A 21,720-nucleotide genomic window follows, 5' to 3' on the forward strand; every position below is an offset into this window, starting at 1 on the left:
TGGAAAAAGTGCGTGTCCCTTTTTCAGATAATTGTGGCTGTCCCACTCTTTGTTGAAGTTCTTGGAAACTCAAAGTTGTGGGCAGTGAAGGGGGCCGGCCTCGGACCTGAGAAAGCACCCCGCAGGTGTGGCCACCTGCACTTTGTTGAATCAGGGAGCCAGTGGCACGGACTACGGCAGGCAGAATATTCGAGAACACCAGGTGCAGGGTGCCTCCTCCCTTCTTAGGGCTCTGAGGGGGGGAATGAGGACAGACACTGTCTCAATAGGCCTCCAAGTCCCCACAGCCCCAGAAATAAGGAGGTGGTGCGGCTGGCCAGCTGGCGAGAGGCAGTGGGGCAGGTGGGACTTTGAGGGAGAGCAATTTGAGGACAGAAATTCTAGAAGAGGCTGCCTGGTAAGGATGAAGACACCCAGCTTCCCAGCCGTGAGCGTATCTGGCCTGGTTCTGGCAAGTGGACATCCTGATACCTTATGAAGTTCGAGTTCACTTAGGGACCTGGACATCGTGACAGATTCTGACATGCAAGATGGATAGACCTGGTAGGCTCGGGATGTTCGAGCAAAGAGCCAGTTGGTGTGAATGTTGGAGGGGGTGGGGTGGGGGTGAGGCGGGCAGCTCCGAAAGGGGTAAGCGTAGCTTATTGTCCTGATGGTTCTGGATCTTTCTCATATTCTGTTGCTGAGCAGCTGGGGGACCTTGGACAAATTATCTAGGATTTCAGCTTGTTTCCCTATGGGTAAAAAGAAGATAGTTAATACCAGCCTCAGCCCCATTTAGGGGTCAGCTGGCTGTGGACTCCTCCCCTGAGGCTCCATTTTGGGTCCCCCCTCCCCCTCCTGTCAGCCCTGGGGCTGGGGTCTCCTAGAGGGCAGGAAAAATGTCTGTCCTATTCCTGAGGTCTGGGGTTCAATGCTCAGGAAGCATTTACCCCAGAGTAAGAATGCCCAGCTCAGTCTGAGAATGAGTTATGTGCTTTTGACCTCTTGAGAAATAATGCTACCCCGAAGAGCAATGCACTTGCGAAGAGGCGCTGGGCCCCTGATCAGGGGACGCTCCTGGTAACTGCACCTCAAGGCGAGCCCAGCCCTCTCCTGGTGGGATCCTAGCAGAATCCCTATGCCCCAGGTGGGGCTGGATCTCACAAACTGCAAGGTCATGACCCCAGGGGAAATCAAGAGTTGAATGTTCAAGGAGCTGAGCCCCCCAGGCGTCCCAAGGTACAGTGCTTCTAATTCTGCCAAAGGGTGTGCGTTTTTCAAGGGGATCTTTGGAGGTTGCTGCCCACTTCCCGCATTTCACTAGTGGGAAAACCAAGGCCGAGAGGCTGACTGAGGGGATATGTGGGTCTGGGGGATGCTGGCATCTCTCTTCCTTTCCTCCCCTGAGCACCCCTCTTCCCCGGACCCGCTCTTCCAGAATGCTCCTGGCCAGCCTAAATCCTGCTCCTTTCTCCAGGCTCATTTTAAGAAGTCATGTGACTTTTGAAGTCTTCCCTGACCCCTCCCTCCACTGGCCTGACCTTCCAGGGACTTGTTAAGCATCTTGGGCTTTGCCTGTCGTGGCTGTGCGGCTTTGCGTCTGCACGACCCTACTAGATTGTAAGCTGCAGGCGGGCAGGGAGGTCTGGGTTCCAGAGAGCGCGTAACCCTAGCGCCGGATGCACACGTGCGTGGCTGAATGAATGAGAGAATGCAGGAGTGAACGAACGAGCCAGTTTTGCAGGGATCCGGACCCCAGCAGCCCTTCGCGCCCCACCCGCAGCCCGCGGACACTCGGAGCAGGGGCCCCCCAGGTGGGTTCACCGTCTCGCGGTCCCGCGGAGGCGTACGGGGCCAGGTGACCGGCGGCCGGGCGCGGCGGTGGCGATTGCCCGCGCCGCCTCGAGGGGGCCCTGCGGCGGGCGCGGCCGCGAGCCAGGAGGACGGCCCGCCCGCGCTGCCGCCGCGCTGCTCGGCGCCCGGCCTGCTGCGGCCATCGCCCCGCGGGACCCGCCGCTCGCCCAGGTACCGGGCCGCGCCGCCGCCCGCTTTGTGTCGGGCCGGCGGCCGCGATTGCGCGCCGGGCGCGGGGAGGGGCTCGGGGACGCAGCGCTGGGCCGGAGGCGAGGATCTGGGGTCCGGGGGCGCGGCCGGGGCGGCGCTGCGCGGCGGACTTCACTTTCGGGGACGCGTCCCGAGACCGCAGGGCGGAGAGCCGCGCCGGGGCCCTGTCCCGGTCCCCGAGGTGGGCGGGAGCCGGGGGCGGGGGTCCCCGGGCGCTCCGTCCTGACTTGTGAAGGCGCAGGAGCCTCGCGGGGGGCGCCCGGGGAGGGGGGCGCTCGGGGCCGGCGCCACCTGTGGCACGTGCCCCCCGGCCGGCCGGCGCGGTCGCTGACAAGCGGCAGGGGGGAGGGTCGGGGCGCGCGGGGCGCCCGCGGGGGGCTGCGTTCGGGGTGGGCGCCGCGGCCCGACCGGGGCGCTGGGGTCTTTGCTTGAAGGGATGTGAAAATCTGTGGTGTGGCGGGAAGGGACTCCGGAGCTGCCAGAGGGCGACCCCCTTCCCCACCGCGATTAATAAAAGCGCCCGGGGAAGTGGGGCCAGCAGGGCACACTGTGGAGGGCGGTCACTGCCTGTTCAGAAGTCCCCCGACCCTGAGGGGGCTCCAGTCCTCCACACACTTTGACCTTCTGGAGGTTTTCATGAACGTGATCCTCAAAGACTAAAAATGCACTGAAAATCGGGTAAAAGTTTTCATTTCATTAAAGTTTTCATTGCATTAAAGTTGCAAAGCGTTTCAGAACCAGCCGGTTTGACATTTTGGTGTGTTTGGTCTGCCTGTTGCCGTCTTTGAAGTGCTGTAGTTAGTTCTCTGCCCTTTGAAAGAGATTGGATTCTCTCCTCTCTGGGGCCTGGGAGGTTATATTTGCAAATCAATCAACAAGTATTAAGAAAGGCGTTTCTGTGGAGAGGCCTGGAGGAGCCTGGGAGGGGCCGGCGAGTCTGTGCAGCTGGAGGGTGGAGGGAACGAGGCCAGTCCCGGAGAATGAGGGGACCTTTGTGCGCAGGGAGCTGCCTGGGACCTGGCTGGAGGCCAGACTCCTGACCTCAAAGACAAAGTAATAGTATCTTACTTTGCAATATTGCCAAGTAATAGTGACCTCTGAGGCAAAGTAATCACATAGTAACAGCAGGTACTTAGTGAGCATTTGCTTGTGCTAAATGCTCTTCATGCCTTTATTGCATTTCATCCCAGTGGCCTTCCGCAGATGGGACTGGGGTTGTTGCCCCATTTTACAGGTGCACAAACGGAGGCAGAGAAAGGCCGAGCATCTTGTTCAGGTTGATGAAATGTGGTGTGGCGCAGGGCTCCAGCCGGGATGGAGGTTTGCAGGGCCCTGTCCTCGCCCCTGCTGTTGAATGCAGGTTCTGACAGCAGGTTCCTCAGCTGAGGTGCAAACTGTGAGCTGTGGCAGCAGCTGAGTTCTCGCTTTGCAAAGCACTGAGAAGGTGGAAAAAGTAGTAGCTGCTGGGAACCGGGCGCTCCTCGATGCAAATTGACCAGCTTTTACAAAGTGTAGGTTTGGCACCTAATGGTTTCAAAAGGAGCAACTTGCAAATGTGCCTGTGGGAGGTGAAGGTCACGGGGTTAAATATTATGGTCCTGCAGGGGATGTTGCTGATGGGGATTTAGGGGGGGAAAAAAGGCCTGGGAAGAAGGCTAAAAGGCAAGAAAAGTGAGGGGAGGGGCCTAGTAGGGAAGGTTTCCGACCCACTGCTGGCTGGCCCATTTTACAGATGAGTAAATTGACAAACAGGGATCCCATCAAAGCTCTGGCTGGTGCCCTGGCGCTCAGACTCCTTGTCTAGGACCAGCCTGGCATAAACCACCCCCGTGTGGGGAGAAAGCTTTCTGTTCCCTCCCAGCACCCTCCCCTCCCCTCCCCTCCTCCCCTCCCCCCTCCCCCCCCAGCTCCTGTGGGGTGGAGAGGTGCAGGGCGTTCTTGCTGGAGAACCCGCCAGCCTTAGCCAGCAGTGTTACTGCTGTGGGGCCGCTGCTCTCTGAGTGGGAGGCTTCTCTAGGGTGGCTCCCAGCCATGACTTTCTCTGGGAGAGGCCCTGTTTCCGGGCTGGGCCTCCGGCGGGGTCTGGTTCTGCCCCCAGGAGCTGGGCTGGGGTCCGGAAGATACAGGCCCTTTCTGGTAGAACTCCGTAAGCACGGGGTGATCTGTGCCCCGTGCACCTGGAGGCCCCTGTAGTCACCTCTGTCGATCCCGAAAAAGGACTCCTGGTTAGTTGGTTAGTTCAGTAGGTGTTTGGTTAAGTCAGAGCTACTGTTTGGGTGTAGGAAGCCGTCACTGGTCACTGTCACTGTCTGGGTCCCGCGTACTGTTCTAGCTGCTGGAACCCTTGCTGCCCAGGGGGGGCGGGGTGCATGCAGGGGGGCGCCTTTCTGGGGGTGCCCGTGTGGAGCTGGTATCGAACACCATTCCGCCGCTGCTTTTAAAACACCTAGACATTCAGAATCGCTTCCATCAAAGTGCCGTTGAACGTGAGTTCTGCTGGCTTCAATGAATGTTGTGAGTCTGTTCTCATGGGCTGAGCCCTGTGGACAGCGGGCAGGGTGGTTCCACAGCTGGAGTGGGCTCAGGGTAGGCACGGTTATCTCTCCACGACTGTCCCTTTCCTAGAAGGGCAGGAAACCAGAACCTCCTGGTTTCTAGAACTTCCTGTTGCCTTCTGCCTGTCTGCACAGTGTTTGGTGAATGTCCATGGGGCAGTGTGGGTCAGGGGTGCTCTGTCATATCCACGAGGCTGTGCATTCGGGGACATCTGGGTATCTGCTGTGCCTGGATTTGGTACAGCCCTGCTGGGTGTCCCAGAATCCCCCTGGGGAGCCGCTGAATTGGAGTGGGGGAGGCCTGCGAGGGCAAGGATGACGACCACGGGTTGGGGGAGCCCTTAGGAGCCGTCAGAGTGCCCCCCTGTGTCACTGCCCCCTGCCTGTGTCATCAGCGATGACCCCTGCGCGTTTTAAAAATTATGTTAATTTTTTTTAAAAAAGAAGGCAGTGATCTAGTATTAATATATATTGTCCCAAATGGGCTAATTTGATGAAAAATGTGTGTTTAAGGAGTCTTGGTCGGTAATCAGGAAAATTCCCTCCGGTGGGGCATTCCTGATCAGGCAACTTGGAGCCACCAGCTCTGGGAGAGAAGTCTTTCCGATGCGTCTGTCCCTCGTCCCTGGGCTGGACAGGGCCTCTGTGCTCAGCTAATGGCCTTGCAGTAGCACCTTTTTGACAGCTTAGCTGTCCTCACCGACATAGGACCTGATCTTCCCCTACCCTCCTCGCAAGGCGTGGTTTTTGTCTCCGCTTTCCAGAGCTCTCAAGACCTGGGGCTCGTTGGAACCCTGGTCTGATGGGGACAGTCTGTCCTGCCTTAGTGATGGGCGGGTGGGCAGAGCCTCTGAGTGCATGCCTTGGTGTGGTGCTGGGGGCCGGGGGTGGGGGGGCGTCCCGGATTGGAACCCAGGTCCATCTGCAATCTTGGGACTTGTTCCCAAGACCAGGGGTCTCCATGGGTCCCCGCGAGGGGCTGGCGAGGTGTCCGCAGCTGGCGGGGCTCCTGCCCCAGCTGCTTCCTCGGACAGGGAGCCTGTTGTCGTTTTCTGCCTCTCTTCCTTCCTCCGTCAGTGCTCATTGTGGCGCGTGGGGGCTCCCGCCTTCCTCTTCCTCTCCTGGGGAGACCGGAGAGCACTCACTGCACCCTTGGCAGCCCTGGCTTTGTTCTTCAGCTTTAGGAGTCATCTGTGGGCCCCCGTTCCAGCTTCCCGAGTGGCGAACTGCTCACGCTCCCGGGGCCGGGCTGTGCCCGTGGGCCCCGTCCAGGAGGCTGAGGCTCCAGGCAGCCGGCACTGTGCTCAGAGGCCACGCAGGGTGTGCCCTGAGCGTAGACTTTCTGAGAGCGTCTGTGAGCAGGGAAACTACCCCCCGAGGTTCGGAAGGCCCAAGAACTAGCTACAGCCGACAGAGAAGGCAAGTGTCTACTGGAGTGGCCCGGAAGGACTTGCCGGCCTCTGGCGGCTCTGCTGTGGGCAGGACGGGCCTGGAGTGGGGACCCTTCTCCAGTTCCCGGCACACAGCTGCAGGGTGCTGCCTGTCACTCATCGTGAGCCGCAGGAGAAGCGTGGGCAGGCCCACATCTGGCCGGCGAGGCGCCCTGGGGCCAGGCCGGGCCATTAGCTGGGCGTCTGCGTTCTGTGCGCATTCCTCCCGGAGCCGGGCTGGAGCTGGCTGGGGGAACAAAAGGGCTCCATTGACTGGGTCCTGGCCTTCCTCCCTCCTAATTCATCACCTCCCAGGGGCTTCCTGAGCCTCACTCCCTCCCTACTGGGGATTTTGGACGCAGATCAAAGGCACGGCTCGGGCAGCCTGCTGGGAGGAAAGAGTGGGTTCTGGTGGCCACAGACTTGGGGTAAAGCCGCCCTTTGTCGTGGGGAGTATCCTTGGGGCTCCCCACCTGCAGCTTGGGGCCTCGGTGCCCTCCAGGGGACTCACACCAGCATGCCCAGCAAGCCCCGTGGTGGTGTTTTGTGTGACTTTGGGGTTGCCTCTTGGAGTTAGGTTGGGGTTTCCTCCCTGCTTGTGGCCCAGGGCCCCTGCTGAATTTCCATAGCTCCGGGGTCTCCTGCTGGAATACCACTTCCGCATTCTTGGAGGCGCTATCTGATCCCCCACGGGGGCCAGCAGTGTGATCCTTGGAGGAAGTGGTGGGACTCGTTTGTCCTGGTGATCTGGGGACGGGATCTGAAGTCCCCCGGGGTGGGGGGGGGGGGTTGGGCAGTGAGGGAAGGAAGGGGCCTATGCCTTCAGCTGGTTGGGCAGGCATTTCCCCTTGTCCTGGGCCAGGAGGGGAGGGGACAGTTGTCACCAACATTTTTCCCCAGTCAGAGAAGCTTCCCAGGTAGTGGGTGTCTTAGCTTCTTAAATTGATTTCGGACTCTTTCTACAAAATAATTGTCACGCAATACGTGCTGGCTGTCGACTTGGAGAGCCGTCTTTCTGTAAGCACTGGCCCAGAGGCAGTGTTCTGGAGGGCTGTGCTTCTGGACTTTACCTCGCTGAGATCACGTGCGGTTTTAGCACCAACAAGGCAGTAAATGCATCCCTTGCCCTGCCCCCCTGCCCCCTGTAACCACCTCTGCACACGCACAGGCATCGGTGACAGTGCCCCAGGAGAGGGATGTGTCGTAGCGGACGTGAGGGCCGTGTGTCCTCTGCATGCACCGCCTGCATGCATCATCCCTGCACGGGGGCTGTTGAGCAAGATCCTGGCCCGTCATGTCCGCGGAAGGACTTGCCAGTCTGACCGAGGTCAGAACACAAACTTCTTTTTGGTATCGTGGTAAAATACATAAATCATAACATTTTCCGCGTTAACTTGAAGAGTTCAAGCGCACAGTTCAGCGGCGTTGAGCACATTCATGCTGTCCATCCCCAGATCCGTTTCCCTCTGGAGAAGCCCTGTCCCCATGAAGCACTAACTCCCCACCCCCTCCCCCAGCCCCCCGCTCTATCCCCCCTACATTCTGTCTCTGTGAATGAGTCCTCCAGGGACCTTGTTCAAGTGAGGTCACACACGATTTGTCTTTTTTTTTTTTTTTTTTTTTAAGTCCGAAGCAGGCTCCAGGCTCTGAGCTGTTAGCACAGTCTGACATGGGGCTTGAATCCACGAACCTTGAGACCCTGACCTGAGCCGAAGTTGGACGCTTAACTGACTGAGCCCCCCAGACGCCCCACAATTTGTCTTTTTGGGCTTATCCCACTCGGCATCACGACCTCCGAGGTTCACTCGTCTTGCAGCAGGTGTTAGAATGTCCTTCTGTTTCAAGGCTGAAGAATATTCCCTCGTGTGGATGGAGCACATTCTCTCCCTCGGAGAGGGTCACTCGGGTTTGGCTGTTGTGAGCAGGGCCGCTGTGGTCGAGGACGTACAGGTATCTGTTTTTTAGCCCCCGCTTTCCTTTCTGCTGGGCATGTGCCCAGGAGAGGACACAGACTTTTGGACGTCCCCTTGATATATACAGTTGCATCGCAATGTGCTCTTTAGAGCCTCTCTGTGTCTGCCCAGCATCCCTGACTGCTGGGCCTAGTTGGCGCCCACAGGGTAGAAACCAGGCCCGCAGGGGAAGGAAGACGGAGACTTCTTACTGAGCTATTTTGACAGATTGTGTAAACTCAGTGATTAATGGAACGAGGCAGGAAGAATGTCTTTCATTAAAAAAAAAAAAAAAAAAAAAAAGAGCCTTCAGAGTTGCTTGGTTTTATTTTCAATTAAAAGGGTCTGATTCTGTTTCTGGAGAATGGTTTTAATTTGGATAAATAGTTCAGTCTGGGAACCGCATGCCAGAGTCTATGATCTATGAGTGCAATTACCCAGGGCTCCATCGGCCGCTTTTCGGACCCGGGCCTGCTTTGGTTTGGCCTCGGTGCCGGGGCCCTGCAGGTGCTGAGCTTTGGGGACAGGCCACCCTCCCGACCTGTGCACAGGTCCCGACCTGTGCCTTGAGAGCAAGAGGCCCAAGCCTGGTGGTCGCTGGTTAATTTTTATCTTCCAAGAATGCGTGTAGGATCTCGAGTCAGGGATGCCAAGGAGCAGGCCCTAGATCTCCCCTGCCTTGCAGTTGGACCAGATTCACTGGCATCTTTTCCAACGTGGGTATTGGCGGCATTGGTCAGGTTTGGGGGACGCAGAGGGGCAGACATTCTCACAGGCTTCCCCCTTACGGAAGCTGCTTCTAAGGCCAGGCACAGGGCTCTCTGAAGGCTGGGCCTGGGGCCTTCTTTCAAAGGGGACTGGAGTTGGATCGCAGAGTTGCAGAGTTGCAGGGAAGCTGGGAGAGGGGGAGTCCTGGGGGCTCTGGGGAAGGAGCCCTCCGGGAAGCGGCCTTGGGAGCGTGAGGCCCTGGAGGAGGGATGGGGTGGAGGAGGGCAGAGGGGATGAGAAGGCACAGGATGGAACGTTTCACTTGCTAACCTGGGGAAAGTGTCAAAGCCTCAAGTCTCCACGCTGTTTAACCAGTGGGGGCGAAGTCTGCGACGGGGCCCATGGGAGCTCTCTAGTGTGGCCAGGAGCTGCAGCAGGCTGCCCCAAGTGCAGGCAGCCACACAGGAGGGGCGCCGGACGAGGTGGCCCTCTGCAGCGGGGAGGGGCCCTGGCCCTCTGCATCTGGGGGTGGGGGGAGACGCTCAGCCCACAGGAGCAGCCGGTGTGGACCAGGCCTGCGTCCCGGGACTGGCACACGGGGTCCTGACCCGCTTCTGGGCAGGCAGCTCGGGGGCTGGAGCCCTGAGGAAGTTCTGATGCGCCGCCTGGTCCTTGGGAGGCCCTGCCCATCCGGTACCGCATGGGGGGATGCTGGGAGCATCCGAGGTCTATTTTCCCAAAGCCTGTGCACCTCCACTTCTGGAATGGCCCTGGCAGCTCCTAGGTGCCCCACAAAGCCCTTTCTGGTTGCCCACCTGCAAGCCTGTGATTGTGACCGGATGAGATGTTTGGATGAGGTCAGGGGCAACGGCAGAGTCGAGTTCTCTTGTCCTCGCCCCTTCCCACCCCGTTTCTAGGGGAATACCCATGGTGTGCGTCATCTTGGAGAGCATAGTTAGCTGTCACAGTGTTTCCGTTATTGCTGGAGATGCCATCGCCCGATTGCTGTTACCACGGTGATGTGGCCACCGGGTGGGTGCAGTTGGGGGGCCCCGTGGTGCCCACGGTCCCCAGCGTCCAGGTCTCTTGCGCCACTCCTCGGGCTGGCGGCCAGGGCCCCGCCAATGTAGGTCTCCTTACGGGGTCACCACGTGCAGGGTGAACAACAGTCGGTAGCTGACAACGTGTGTCAGGATGGTGGGCACTGAGGCCACAGGCAGGCTGGCCGTGGCTCCATGAGGCTCTGTGACCAGTGCTCTGGGTAATCGTGTGGCCAGGACCTGGAGGGGCCGAGCTCAGCTCTGCAGCCTTGGAGTGTTCTGTGGGGTCTGGATGGGTTCAGCTTCCTGGGTCTCGAGCCAAGATGGGTTGGGTCAACGGGCTGGGGGCTGCCGGAGCCTTTGGCCAACCTCAGTCTCTCTTGTTTGCCCCCATTGACTTTGGGGCTGCCTGCCTGCCTTCCATTGGTCTAAACCTGTTGTTTCCGCTGTGTTCCGCCTGGTGTCAGACCCGAGTGCTCTGAGGACATCAGCATGTCTACATCCTGTGGTGCCAGATGGTGTTGAGCAGAGAGGAGGCCCTTGGCTGGGGGCAGCTGGCTGTATACCCTGGGGCTGGGGCAGAATGGGAGCCGGCCTGCGGTCCTGGACCCGGGACAGCCACGGAGCTTCTCTCGCAGCCTTGCTGAACGGCTTAAGGACGCTCCCTGGTGACGTGAGGTCATCTTGAGGACACACTGCGTTTTCCTTTCTTTTCATCTTCAGTTTCTCAGCCTTTTCAGAAGACTCCATCCCAAGTAAGCATTTCTGACCCCTACGTACCCTGCCAGGCACCTGGGAAGGAGGTGGGCTGCGGACGTTGGCTGTTACAGCCCGTGTACCCTTCCTGATGCCCTCTGGGATCAGCTCGCTCATTTGTGTTCACATGTCTCTCTCACTAACATCTGAGCTCTTCCAAGGCTGCTGCTTTCGATTTTGTAAGATAAGAGCTTTGGAAGCTGCACAGAGTTAACGGTGTGCCCTTGGGCAAGACGTTTTGTCACCGGGTCCCAGGAGCCCTGTCCCCCCCTCATCGGCAGCACGCCCGGCGTGCTTCACAAACCAAGGACACAGTTCCACACCCCAAGGGAAACCTTCTAGAAGCTGATTCTTTACTGGAAGAGAGGGGCATGCTCACGTGTTACCCCAGGGTTTCATTAATTTTTTCAGGGCCGCCATTTTCTTTTTTCTGGAAGGTTTGCTTTGCAGTGAGCTCCATTAACTTTCAGGCGAGGGCCGCTGACACGGCCTCTTACAGACTTGAGAATCCGACCCACTGTTACTTCCTTGGAAAACTGCCACATTTCAAGTTGTCATATTATTGAGAGTTGCCAGTAAATGCCCGCTAGGAACCCATGCAGGCTCCCCGACCAGAGCCGCGAACACAAGGCCTGAGTTTACTGGTTGTGCAGCACAAAAGAATATTCTTTTTGGACCGAGCGAGTGGTGGGGTTTCCTTGAAACCCGCACTGTAAAAAAATGGCAAGAATGATTTCCTTTGTCTCACGCTCAGAATGGATTCCAGTGTTGATGCAGACTCACCAGGATGTGTAATCTCTTGTCTAATATTTAAACGAGGGTTTTGTTCTGGTAAAAACGCGGGGCACCCAGCAGACTCCTGCGGGGACAGCAGTGGCCCGTCCTCCTTAACTGGCTTTCTGTCCAGCCTGCCGAGGTCACGTTCATAAATTCTTTCGCACGGAACACATAAAAAACAAAACAAGACAAAAGGAAACAAAACGAAACAAAACAAAAAACTGGCCTCGGGGCACCTGGGTGGCTCAGTCGGTTAAGTATTTGAGTCTTGGTTTCGGCTCAGGTCGAGCATGATCTCACGGTTTGTGAGTTCGAGTCCCGCGTCTGGCTGTGTGCTGGTGGCACGGAACCTGCTTGAGATTCTCTCTCCCCTGCTCGCACACTCTCCCTTTCTCAAGATAAACAAATGAACATTAACAAACCTGGCCAAATTTCGGAGAGCTGTTTCCATTTGCTGTGTGTATGCTTGCTGGCGGGAGCCCACAGCTCGCTGTTGGGATGAGGGACGGGGGCGGGGGTACATAGCACCAGGGTGGCCTCGTTCGCGGGCCCTGCGGTCCCTATGTCTGCTGGCCCGTGTGCCCTTCTCTCAGTGGGCAGCTGGCCTCTCGAGGGCCATGGTGTGACTGCACTGCCTGGCTCTGTTTCCCTAGTGTGCGCGTGTGTCCCCCGCTTAAGGATTGACGTGGCGCGTGTCACTTCACAGGCCCCAGGCTGGTGTCCGAAAACGGGCAGGAGGGGCACCAGCCCTTTGTCTGCTTGTCCCCTCCCTCACTCAGTGCTTTTGGGCACCTGATGTTTACTGCATCCCAGCCGAGCTCCTGGTGCTCTTGACCCTCAGCACACTGAAGGGGTGGGGGCAGCGGGTCCACTGGCTTGCTGGCTGTGTCTGCCTGGACGTGTTCCCCCGGCGCAGCTGCTGTCTGGCTGGCCCCCGCCCCCCAGCGGGCCCTGAGAGGTGTCCCCAGGCCCTGTGGGGTCCCTGCTTCTCTTCTTTCGGCTGTCCACCAGCAGGAGAGGTTACAGGGCAAAGTCACCCACCACGCCGGCAGGAGGGATAGGACTGAGCACATCCACCCCCCATGCACCTGCCCCCGGGGATGGTGTGGCTGGCCTCAGAGAGGGGCGCCCCTGTCCGGTTCACTGTGACCTCCTGTGTCCCAGGGACTGGAGGCCCAGTCTGGGGCTCTTTTTAAAATGTTTACTTAGCTCTTCTTTCTTTCTTTCTTTCTTTCTTTCTTTCTTTCTTTCTTTCTTTCTTTCTTTCTTCCTTTTTTATTGAAGTGTAGCTGACATACCATGTTGTATGTTTCAGGAGTACAACATAGTGGTTCAACATGTATACCCATCATGAAGTGACCACTACCGTAAATCTAGATATGATCTGTCCCATACAAAGTACTTCGATTCTGTTACTATAATCCCTATGTGGTGCATGGTATCCCAGCATCTTATTTTTTTGTAATGTTTGTTTTTGAGAGAGAGAGAGAGAGAGAGAGAGAATGAGCAGGGGAGGGGCAGAGAGAGAGGGAGACACAGAATCCGAAGCAGGCTCCAGGCTCTGAGCTGTCAGCACAGAGCCCGATGTGGGGCTTGAACTCACTAACCCTGAGATCAGGACCCGAGCCGAAGTCGGACGCCCAACTGACTGAGCCACCCAGGCGCCTCATTTTTTTTCTTTTATAACCAGAAGTTTGTACCTTTTAATTCTCTTTTCCTATTTTGCCCATTCCCCACCCACTTCTTTCTGGCAACGACCACATTGTTCTCTAGAAGTCTGTCTGTGTTTTCTTGTTTTTAGATTCCGCATGTAAATGAAATCAAATAGAATTTGTCTTCTTGTCTGACTTCATTTCACCTAGCATGATACCTTCTAGGTCCATCCATGTTGTTACAGATGGCAAGATTTCATTCACTTTTATGGTTGGGTAATATCCCATTGTGTACAAACACCGCCTCTCCTTTATCCATTCATTCGTCAATGGACACTCGGGCTGCTTCCGTATCTTAGCTACTGTAAATAATGCTTCAGTAGACATAAGGGTGCATGTATCTTTTCTAATTAATGTTTTTATTTCTTTTGGATATATACCCAGAAGTAAAATCACTGGATTAGAGGGCAGTTCTATTTTTAACTTTTTGAGGAGCCTCTGTTCTGTTCTCCAGAGCGGCTGCCCCAGTTTGCATTCCCACCAAGCAGTGCAAGAGGGTCCCCTTTATCCACATCCGTGCTGACACCTGTTGTTTCTTGTGTTAATTTTAGCCATTCTGACAGGTGTGAGGTGGTATCTTCTTGTGGTTTTGATTTGTATTTCCCCGATGATGAGTGATGTTGAGCACCTTTTCATGTGTCTGTGGCTATCTGGATGTCTTCTTTCGAAGTGTCCGTTCATGCCTTCTGACCGCTTTTTTTTTTTAATGTTTAGTTTTTTTTAATGTTTTAGTTTTTTAATGTTAGTTTTTAATGTTTAGTTTTTAGTTTAGTTAGTTTTTAATGTTTTTAGAGACAGAGAGACAGAGTGTGAGTTAAGGGAGAGGCAGAGAGAGAGAGGGAGACACAGGCTCCAGGCTCTGAGTTGTCAGCACAGAGCCCGACGTGGGGCTTGAACTCACAAACTGTTTGATCGTGACCTGAGCCAAAGTTGGACGCCTGACCAGCTGAGCCACCCAGGCACCCCATGTCTTCTGACCACTTTTAATTGGATAATGTTTGGTGTGTGTGTGTGTGTGTGTGTGTGTGTGTGTGTGTGTGTAGTTGTATAAATTCTTTATAGATTTTGGATACTAACCCTTTATCAGACATGTCATTTGCAAATATCTTCTCCCATTCCATGGTTGCCTTTTAGTTTTACTGGTTGTTTCTTCCGTTGTGCAGAAGCTTTTTAGTTTGATGCAGTCCCATGTGCTTACAGTAGCTTTTCTTGCCCTTGCCTCAGGAGACTGGTCCCCAAAAATACCACTAAGACCAATGTAAAGAACTTAATAGGAGCTTTATGGTTTTGGATCTCACTCAAGTCTTTAATCCACTTTGAATTTATTTTTGTGTTTGGTGTGAGAACGTGGTCCAGGTTCATTCTTCTGCATGTCGCTGTCCAGTTTTCCCAGCACCACTTGCTGAGGAGACTGTCCTTATTCTATTGGATAGTCTTTTCTGCTTTGTCATACATTCATTGGCCATACGATTGTGGGTTTATTTCTGGATTCTCTATTCTGTTCCATTGATCTGTGTGTCTGTCTTTGTGCCAGGACCACACCGGATCACTACAGCTTTGTACAGTTGACATGAACGACATGGTATGTCCAGTTTTGTTCTTTCTCAAGATGGCTTTGACTATTAGGGGTCTTCTGTGGCTGTCCATACACATTTTAGGATTCTTTGGTCTAGTTCCGTCTGTGAAAAATGCTGTTGGTATTCACACTTGATCTTAGCCAAAAGACTGAGAAGCGATTGCTATTGCTATTTTGGTAGGGATTACATTGCATTGTAGATCACTTTGGAGTACGGACATTTTATAAATATCAATTCTCCTCATCCAAGAGCATGGTATATCTTTGTGTTTGTTTGTGTCATCTTCAAGTTCTTTTATCAGTGTCTTACAGTTTTCAGTGTACGGATTTTTTTACCACTTTGGTTAAATTTATTCCCGGCTGTTGTAAATGGATTATTTTCCTAATTTCTCTTTTTGATAACTTGTTATTGGTGTATAGAAATGCAACAGATGGGAATGTAAGCTGGTGCAGGCACTCTGGAAAACAGTATGGAGGTTCCTCAAAAAAGTAAAACAGAACTACCCTACGACTCAGCAATTGCACTACTAAGCATTTATCCAAGGGATATAGGTGTGCTGTTTCGAAGGGACACATGCACCCCCATGTTTATAGCAGCACTATTGACAGTAGCCAAAGTATGGAAAGAGCCCAAATGTCCATTGATGGATGAATGGATAAAGAAGATGTGGTATATATATATATATATATATATAAAATGGAGTATTACTCTGCAATCAAAAAGAATGAAATCTTGCCATTTGCAACTAGTGGATGGAACTGGAGGGTGTTATGCTAAGTGAAATTAGTCAGAGAAAGACAAATATCATATGACTGTATTCATAGGAGACAAAACAGATGAACATAAGGGAAGGGAAACAAAAATAATATAAAAGCAGGGAGGGGGACAAAATGGAAGAAACTCATAAATATGGAGAACAAACTGAGGGTTACTGGAGGGGTTGTGGGAGGGGGGATGGGCTAAATGGATAAGGGGCATTAAGGAATCTACTCCTGAAATCATTGTTTCATGCTATGCTAACTAATTTGGATGTAAATTAAAAAAAAAAAAAAGAAATGCAACAGATTTCTGTATGTTGATTTTGTATCCTGTGACCTTACTGAATTCATTCATTAGATCTGATAATTTTTTGGTGGAGTCTTAAGGGTTTTCAACAGATAGTATTGTGTCATCTGCAAATAGTGACAGTTTTACTTCTTTTCCAATTTGAATCCCTTTTATTTCTTCATCGTGTGTAATCGCTGTGTCTCGGGCTTCCAAAACTGTGTTGAATAAAAGTTGTGAGACTGGACATCCTTGTTTTGTCTCTTAGAGGAAAAGCTTTTAGCTTTTCACTGTTGAGTATGATATTGCTGGGGCTTATACATGGCTTTTATTATGTTGAGATATGTTCCTTCTATACCTACTTTGTTGAGAGTTTTTATCACTAGTGGATATTGAATTTTGTCAAATGCCTTTTCTCCATCTATTGGGATGATCATGTGATGTTTATCCTTTGTGTTGTTAATGTTGTGCATCACACTGACCAACTTGCAGATGTCCAACCATCTATGCATCCCTGGAATAAATCCCACTTGATCGCGGTGAATGATCCTTTTAACGCACTGTTGAATTTGGTTTGCTAGTATTTTTTTGAGGATTTTTGTGTCTGTGTTTATCAGGGTTATTGAACAGTCATTTTGTGTGTGTGTGTGTGTGTGTGTGTGTGTGTGTGTATGTGTGTGTGTATCTTTGGCTTTGGTATCAGGATAATTCTGGCTTCATAGAATCAGTTTGGAAACATTCCTTTCTCTTGTATTTTTTGGAACGATTTGAGAAGGATGGGTGCTAACTCTTTAAATGTTTGCTAGAACTCACCTGCAAAGCCGTCTCATCCTAAACTTTTGTGCTTTGGGAGTTTTTAAATTACGGATTCACTTTCATTCCTTGTAATAAGTCTGTTCAGATTTTCTGTCGCTTCGTGATTCAGTCTGGGAAGGTCTTATGTTTCTAGGAATTTGTCCAGTTTGTTGGTGTATAGTTGTTTGTAGCAGTCTCTTACGATCCTCTGTATTTTGTGATGCTGGTTGTAACATCTCCTCTGCTTTTATATATTTGGACCTGCTCTTTTTTTCTTGATGAGTCAGGCTAGAGGTTTATTGATTTCATTTATATTTTCGGAGAAGCAGCTTGTAGTTTCACTGGTATTTAAAATTTTGTTTTAGTCTCAGTTTCATTTATATCCACTCTCATCTTTATCATTTCTTTCCTTCTACTAACTTAGGAGTTTGCTTGCTCTTCTTTGTGTAAAGTTAGATTGTATATTGAGGATTTTTTACGTTTCTTTTCTTTTTTTTAATTGTTTTAAGAGATGCAGTGAGAATGGGGGAGGGGCAGAGAGAGAGGGAAGGAGAATCCCAAGCAAGGTCTGTGCTGTCAGCACAGAGCCCAACACCGGGCTTGATCCCATGAGCCGTGAGATCATGACCTGAGCTGAAATCAAGAGTTGGACACTTAACTGACTGAGCTGCCCATGTGCCCTGGGATTTTTCATATTTGGCTTGTATTGCTATTAACTCTACTCTTGGAACTGTTTGGTGCATCCCATAGATTTTGGACCATTGTGTTTCCAATTTGGTCTGGAGTGAGTACTGCCTGGGGTGGGGAGGTCCTGGGTGCCCTTCACTGGGCCTGTCTTGGCAGGTGTGCTGGCGTTGCTGCGGGTATGGTCCTGAGGATACTGGGGTTCAAGGTGCCTAGGCTGTCGTGGTGGGACGGCTGGAGTTGGAGGGCACGTGGGTCAGAGGCTCCCGGTGTGAGCTTCACTGGGTTCACCTTGGTGGACCGGGTGGCCTAGAGCAGATGCGGGCTGGGTGTGTCCCACGGCAAGCCCTGCCAGGGCTACCGTGTTGGGACCACAGGAGCTGCTGTGGGCTGGGGGCACGGGCTTGCGGGGGGCACCCAGAAAGGCTGGCAGAGTGCCTGGACCCTGCTCACATCTGCACTAAGGGTAAAGGGGAAGATAGGAAGTGATCCTGGACGGGGCCTCCAACCTTGGAGAGAGTTCCAGCGATTCCTGGCCTGTTTGGCAGATGCTCCAGGGTTCGTACGTGGATCTCCTTCACTGACAGCCTGGTTGTCTCCTCGCGTCCCAGGGCGGGGAGCGTGCGCGGGATCTGCAGTGAGCTCCCTCCCTCCTGCCGGTTGCTGTGTGGGGAGCAGGTCCCCCGGCGCCCATGTCTCCCTGGTGTTCTCACTGTGGTCCCTGTGCCCTCGGTTCTTCTTCAGGGGGAATGGCTCTGTGCACAGCTACAGAATTAGCGTGTCCGTGGGGGAGGTGAGTTCAGGGTCTCCCATAGTGGCCTCTGGGCCCCAGAAGGCTCTCCTAACCCACGGAATCTTAATTCATTTTCATAATTCAATACCCTGCCAAGTTCCCAAAATGGTTTGAAAAGCACACGGAAACAGATAGAGGGATGAAATATTAAAAAAAAAAAAAATGCACGACCCAGAGAAATGATCTGACAAGACCGTGGAGCCTGCGGAAGGTCAGCATCTGGCGGGTTCGGCACGAAGTCCCTGTGATCGCAGGGATTTGGCCGTGAGCTTCCTGGCAGCAGCGCGGGAAGGGAAACCATTGCTGTCAGTAGTTCTGCCGTGTCCATGAAATAAAACACAATGGATCACGCTAAAAGCAGATAACGTGAACCCAAGTTGATCCAGGGAGCGGAGGTGTTTCTGAGGCTGAGTCCTGAGGGAAACACCTCTGGAGGGGCCCCCCCACACTGTCCACCCAACACGCTGGGGGAACACATGGGCTTGAATGCCCTGGGTGGCGGCCAAGAGCATCGGCCAGAAATGCGGGTCTGTGGGAGGAATGTTCCTAGGGATGCGGGTGTCCTGGATGCAAACATGGAACTGCACAGGGTGTCCCGGGACCACAGGAGAACGGACTCAGCCTTCCAAGGGCCACAGAGGTGGCCACGTGCATTCCCCGCTGTGCCCTCCAAGAGGTGCGTGCCCGCGATGGCTTTCCTGGGGCGCCTTGGGGGCCGCGCTGCCATGATTTGACACAACGGGCTCAAACACGGCTGGCCTGGTGAGTCCTTGCAGAGACCCTCGTGTTGCTGAGCCGTCTTCCTCTGAACCTGACGTGGGCTGAGTCTGTTCGGCGGAGCGCGTGTTCTCCTGGCCACGCGCCAGGTGTGGTGGGTGACGAGGGAGGATGATACCGATATTCTGTGGATTATAATTCAATTTAAAAGCTGTTTGGGGGGCACCTGGGTGGCTTAGTGGTTTAGATGTCCAACTCCTATCTCGGCTCAGGTCATGATCTCGTGGTTCGTGGGTTCGAGCCCTGCATCAGGCTCTGTGCTGACAGCTCAGAGCCTGGAGCCCGCTTTGGGTTCTGTGTCTCCCTCTCTCTGCCCCTCACCCCCTCACACTCTCTCTTTCTTTCTCTCAAAATAAATAAACTTTAAAAAAAAACGCTGCTTTTGCTAAGACTGCATTTCACTGTAACTTGGAAATGTGTCCAAATGGAGATGGGCGGGCAGGATATATAATGCACGCGATTCTGAAGACAGTACAGAAAAGGGCTGACTGTCTCCCTGATGGTTTTCGTTTCAGTTACACGCAGGTGACCTTCGGATGTATTGGGTTACAGAAAATACATCATTACAGTCGACATCACCTGCTTCTTTCTGAAATGTCATCGCTGTAAAATGGGAGACACTTGTGTGGCTCGCGTGGCTTGTCGGGCGGGCAGGCAGGTCCAGGGGTGTCCCGATGTGCTGACGCGGGGCAGAGGAGGTCGCCGGTGCTGGAGAAGATGTGCCCAGCCTCTGATGAAAAGGCTCCATCCTGTGCATGGGCTCAGGTCCCACGGGAGGGGCAGGTGGGAGGTGCGTCAGGAGCTGCCCTTGGTGACCGAGGTGACACTTCGGGGCCTGCGTCCTGGGCATGTTGAACACTGGCTGCAGGTCTCAGCTTGGACATGATGGAACTTTCTCAGTGCCTTCCTGTGGCTTTGCTGCCGGGAAGGTGGGGAGGAGGGCGTCTTCGGGATTCTGGGAGTTGGGGGTCCCTGCCGTTCTGGGCGGTCCTTGTCCCCTGTCCCCCCAGTCCTGCTGCTTCCACGGAAGTTTTCACACTGACCGGACAGTGCCGTTGCCATGTGGCCACATTCCTTTGTTTATTTGGGGGGCTGGTCAAGGGGAGAGAGGCGACTGTTCTCTGCTGGTCCCTGACACGGCTTAGCAGGATGTTCCCGTGGGGACATACTTTCTGAGCATCCCCGAGGCCGCACCTCTCCCTCAGGAGACACAGGCTGAGCGTCCAGCCCCATGGTGGCCTCGCTCTGTGACCCGGGCCCGGGCGCTGACCCCCAGTGTCCTTGTGGCGGTGGTGTGAGGTTTGGTGAAGTCACGTGGAGGTGAGCCCACAGTCCCCACGAGCGGACACGAAGGTCAGAGGTTAGGGGTCGGCCTGAGGGGCCACGTGTGGCAGGAGCAGAGGGAGGCCTGCCATGGGGGGCGGGGGAGGCAGCATTCAAGGGACTCCCCTAGGCGCTTCTGGAAGGGCTGTGATGTCAGGAGGCCAGGAGTCAGGACAGGAGCCTGTGGAGCTTGGGCAGGGGACTCGAGGCACAGTCCTTGGACGCCATTCGGCAGAACCGAGGCTCCGAGCTTGGGTTCCTGCTGGGCCTGCGAGGCTGTGTGTGTGTGGACGGCTGCCTTCGGAGATTCGTGGCTTCATCAGGCAACCAGGGCACATGTGAGGACAGAGGTCAGGGTCAGCTGCCAGGCCCGCCTCCTTCTAGTACCTGAAGTTCTTGTCTCCTCGTCCACCGGAGCCTCAGTTTCCCCGACTCTGCACCATGGTGGCTGTCACCGCACCAGCTGTGTTTGCCAACATGAGCCACGGCGTGGAGTGTCGTCCCCTAAGCTTCGGGAAGGGGCTTCCTGAGCTGGGGCTCTGCACCCCCAACAGTGAGCGTGGTCCTTGTTTGCGTGAGGGCTGCCTTTAGGAACAGTATTTGGGGGCACCAGGGGGGCTCAGCGTCCAACTCTTGGTTTCGGCTCAGGTCATGATCTCGCGGTTCATAAGTTTGAGCCCCAATTCGGTCTCTGTGCTGACGGCGTGGAACCTGCTTGGGATTCTCTCCCTCTCTCTCTGCCCCTCCCCTGCTCTCTCTCTCTCTCAAAAAAAAAACCACACTAAAAAAACCAAAGTGCAAACAGTATTTATGATGACATTTTCGGTCACTCCCCAAAGCAGGAATGTAGCCCTAAAACCAGCATGCCGGACCTCACCTCTCCCCAGTTTGCCCTCCTCATGCCTCCCCCCGGCACCCGCCCGCATCTCCTCTCCCTGCTGGTCACCTAGTCCGCATCTTTTCCTGTGCCCTCCTGGCGGCTGGTCCTTCTGCGTCCACCCCCAGCAGCTCTGTCCGCACTGGTGGAGGGCGCTGGGCGGAGGGCAGAGGGTGGACGGGGACAGAGATGGAGAGATGGCCTGTCGGGGAGCCGCCTCCAGGCCCTGGTGACCTGATGCTAGGACAGGTCAGGTGTCACGCCCTGCCCTGCGTTGCCCGGGGCCTCAGGCAAGGAGAGCTGGAAACTGACCGGTCTTGCTGGGTCATGGTGGTTATCATGACGGGAAGGTCAGCTCCCCGCCCCAGCCCCTGGGTCTCCATTCTTGGTGCATGGCCCTGGGGTCTGAGTCACCGCCTGTGCCGGAAGGTCCTTGGAGCTCACCAGATGGTCCATGTCATAATGTTGCTTCTGCCGCCCTGGGGGATGTCCGCCCCCGTTACTAAAATCCGAGCATGTGTCCCCAGTGTCTCATATTAATGGAAGGAGGCACTCGACGTGGGACTTGAAAGGTCAAGGGAGCAACTCCTGTGAATGGAAGTTGGGTGTTTGCCTCTTGGGGTCCTTCAAGCTCCCAGGTGGCAATTTGGGCTGTGGCAGGTTTCCGGTCGTTTTCCCACGCCCCGGCCTGTGGATGGGTTCCTGAAAGTCCCCTGCTGACCCCCTGTCTTGGGCATAACCTGCAACCCTGTGAGGAAGGTGCTAGGCTGGGTTTTCCTGCTGGGTGTGTGCAGGGGACAGAGACGTTGGGGCCAGGAGAGCCCCAATGTCTCTGTCCTTTACCTGTGCTGTGTGGTGTTGGGGTGATTCTGTC

The 21,720-nt window shown here is 54.5% G+C and overlaps 1 protein-coding gene across 7 annotated transcripts in view; it reads left to right on the forward strand.

Annotated features, from left to right (window-relative positions):
* Nucleotides 1–376: 376 nt before the first annotated feature.
* The window catches only part of TNS3 (tensin 3), a 218,932-nt gene continuing 197,588 nt past the window's right edge, over nucleotides 377–21,720 (forward strand). Inside the window, exon 1 of one of the 7 annotated variants that reach the window (XM_086697137.1) lies at nucleotides 377–543. In XM_086697137.1, the coding sequence (XP_086553263.1) occupies nucleotides 531–543 (13 nt within the window). In that variant the 5' untranslated portion in view covers nucleotides 377–530. Of the gene's footprint in view, nucleotides 544–1,543; nucleotides 1,797–1,895; nucleotides 2,008–9,712; nucleotides 10,487–21,720 lie in introns of those variants that run through there. The other 6 variants (XM_086697139.1, XM_086697134.1, XM_086697142.1 and 3 more) reach the window with 6 other exon arrangements.

This window comes from Puma concolor, chromosome A2 (genome assembly GCF_028749965.1).
Source record: "Puma concolor isolate L17-30 chromosome A2, mPumCon1.1.hap2, whole genome shotgun sequence".
In the NCBI taxonomy this organism is placed as follows: Eukaryota; Metazoa; Chordata; class Mammalia; order Carnivora; family Felidae; genus Puma; species Puma concolor.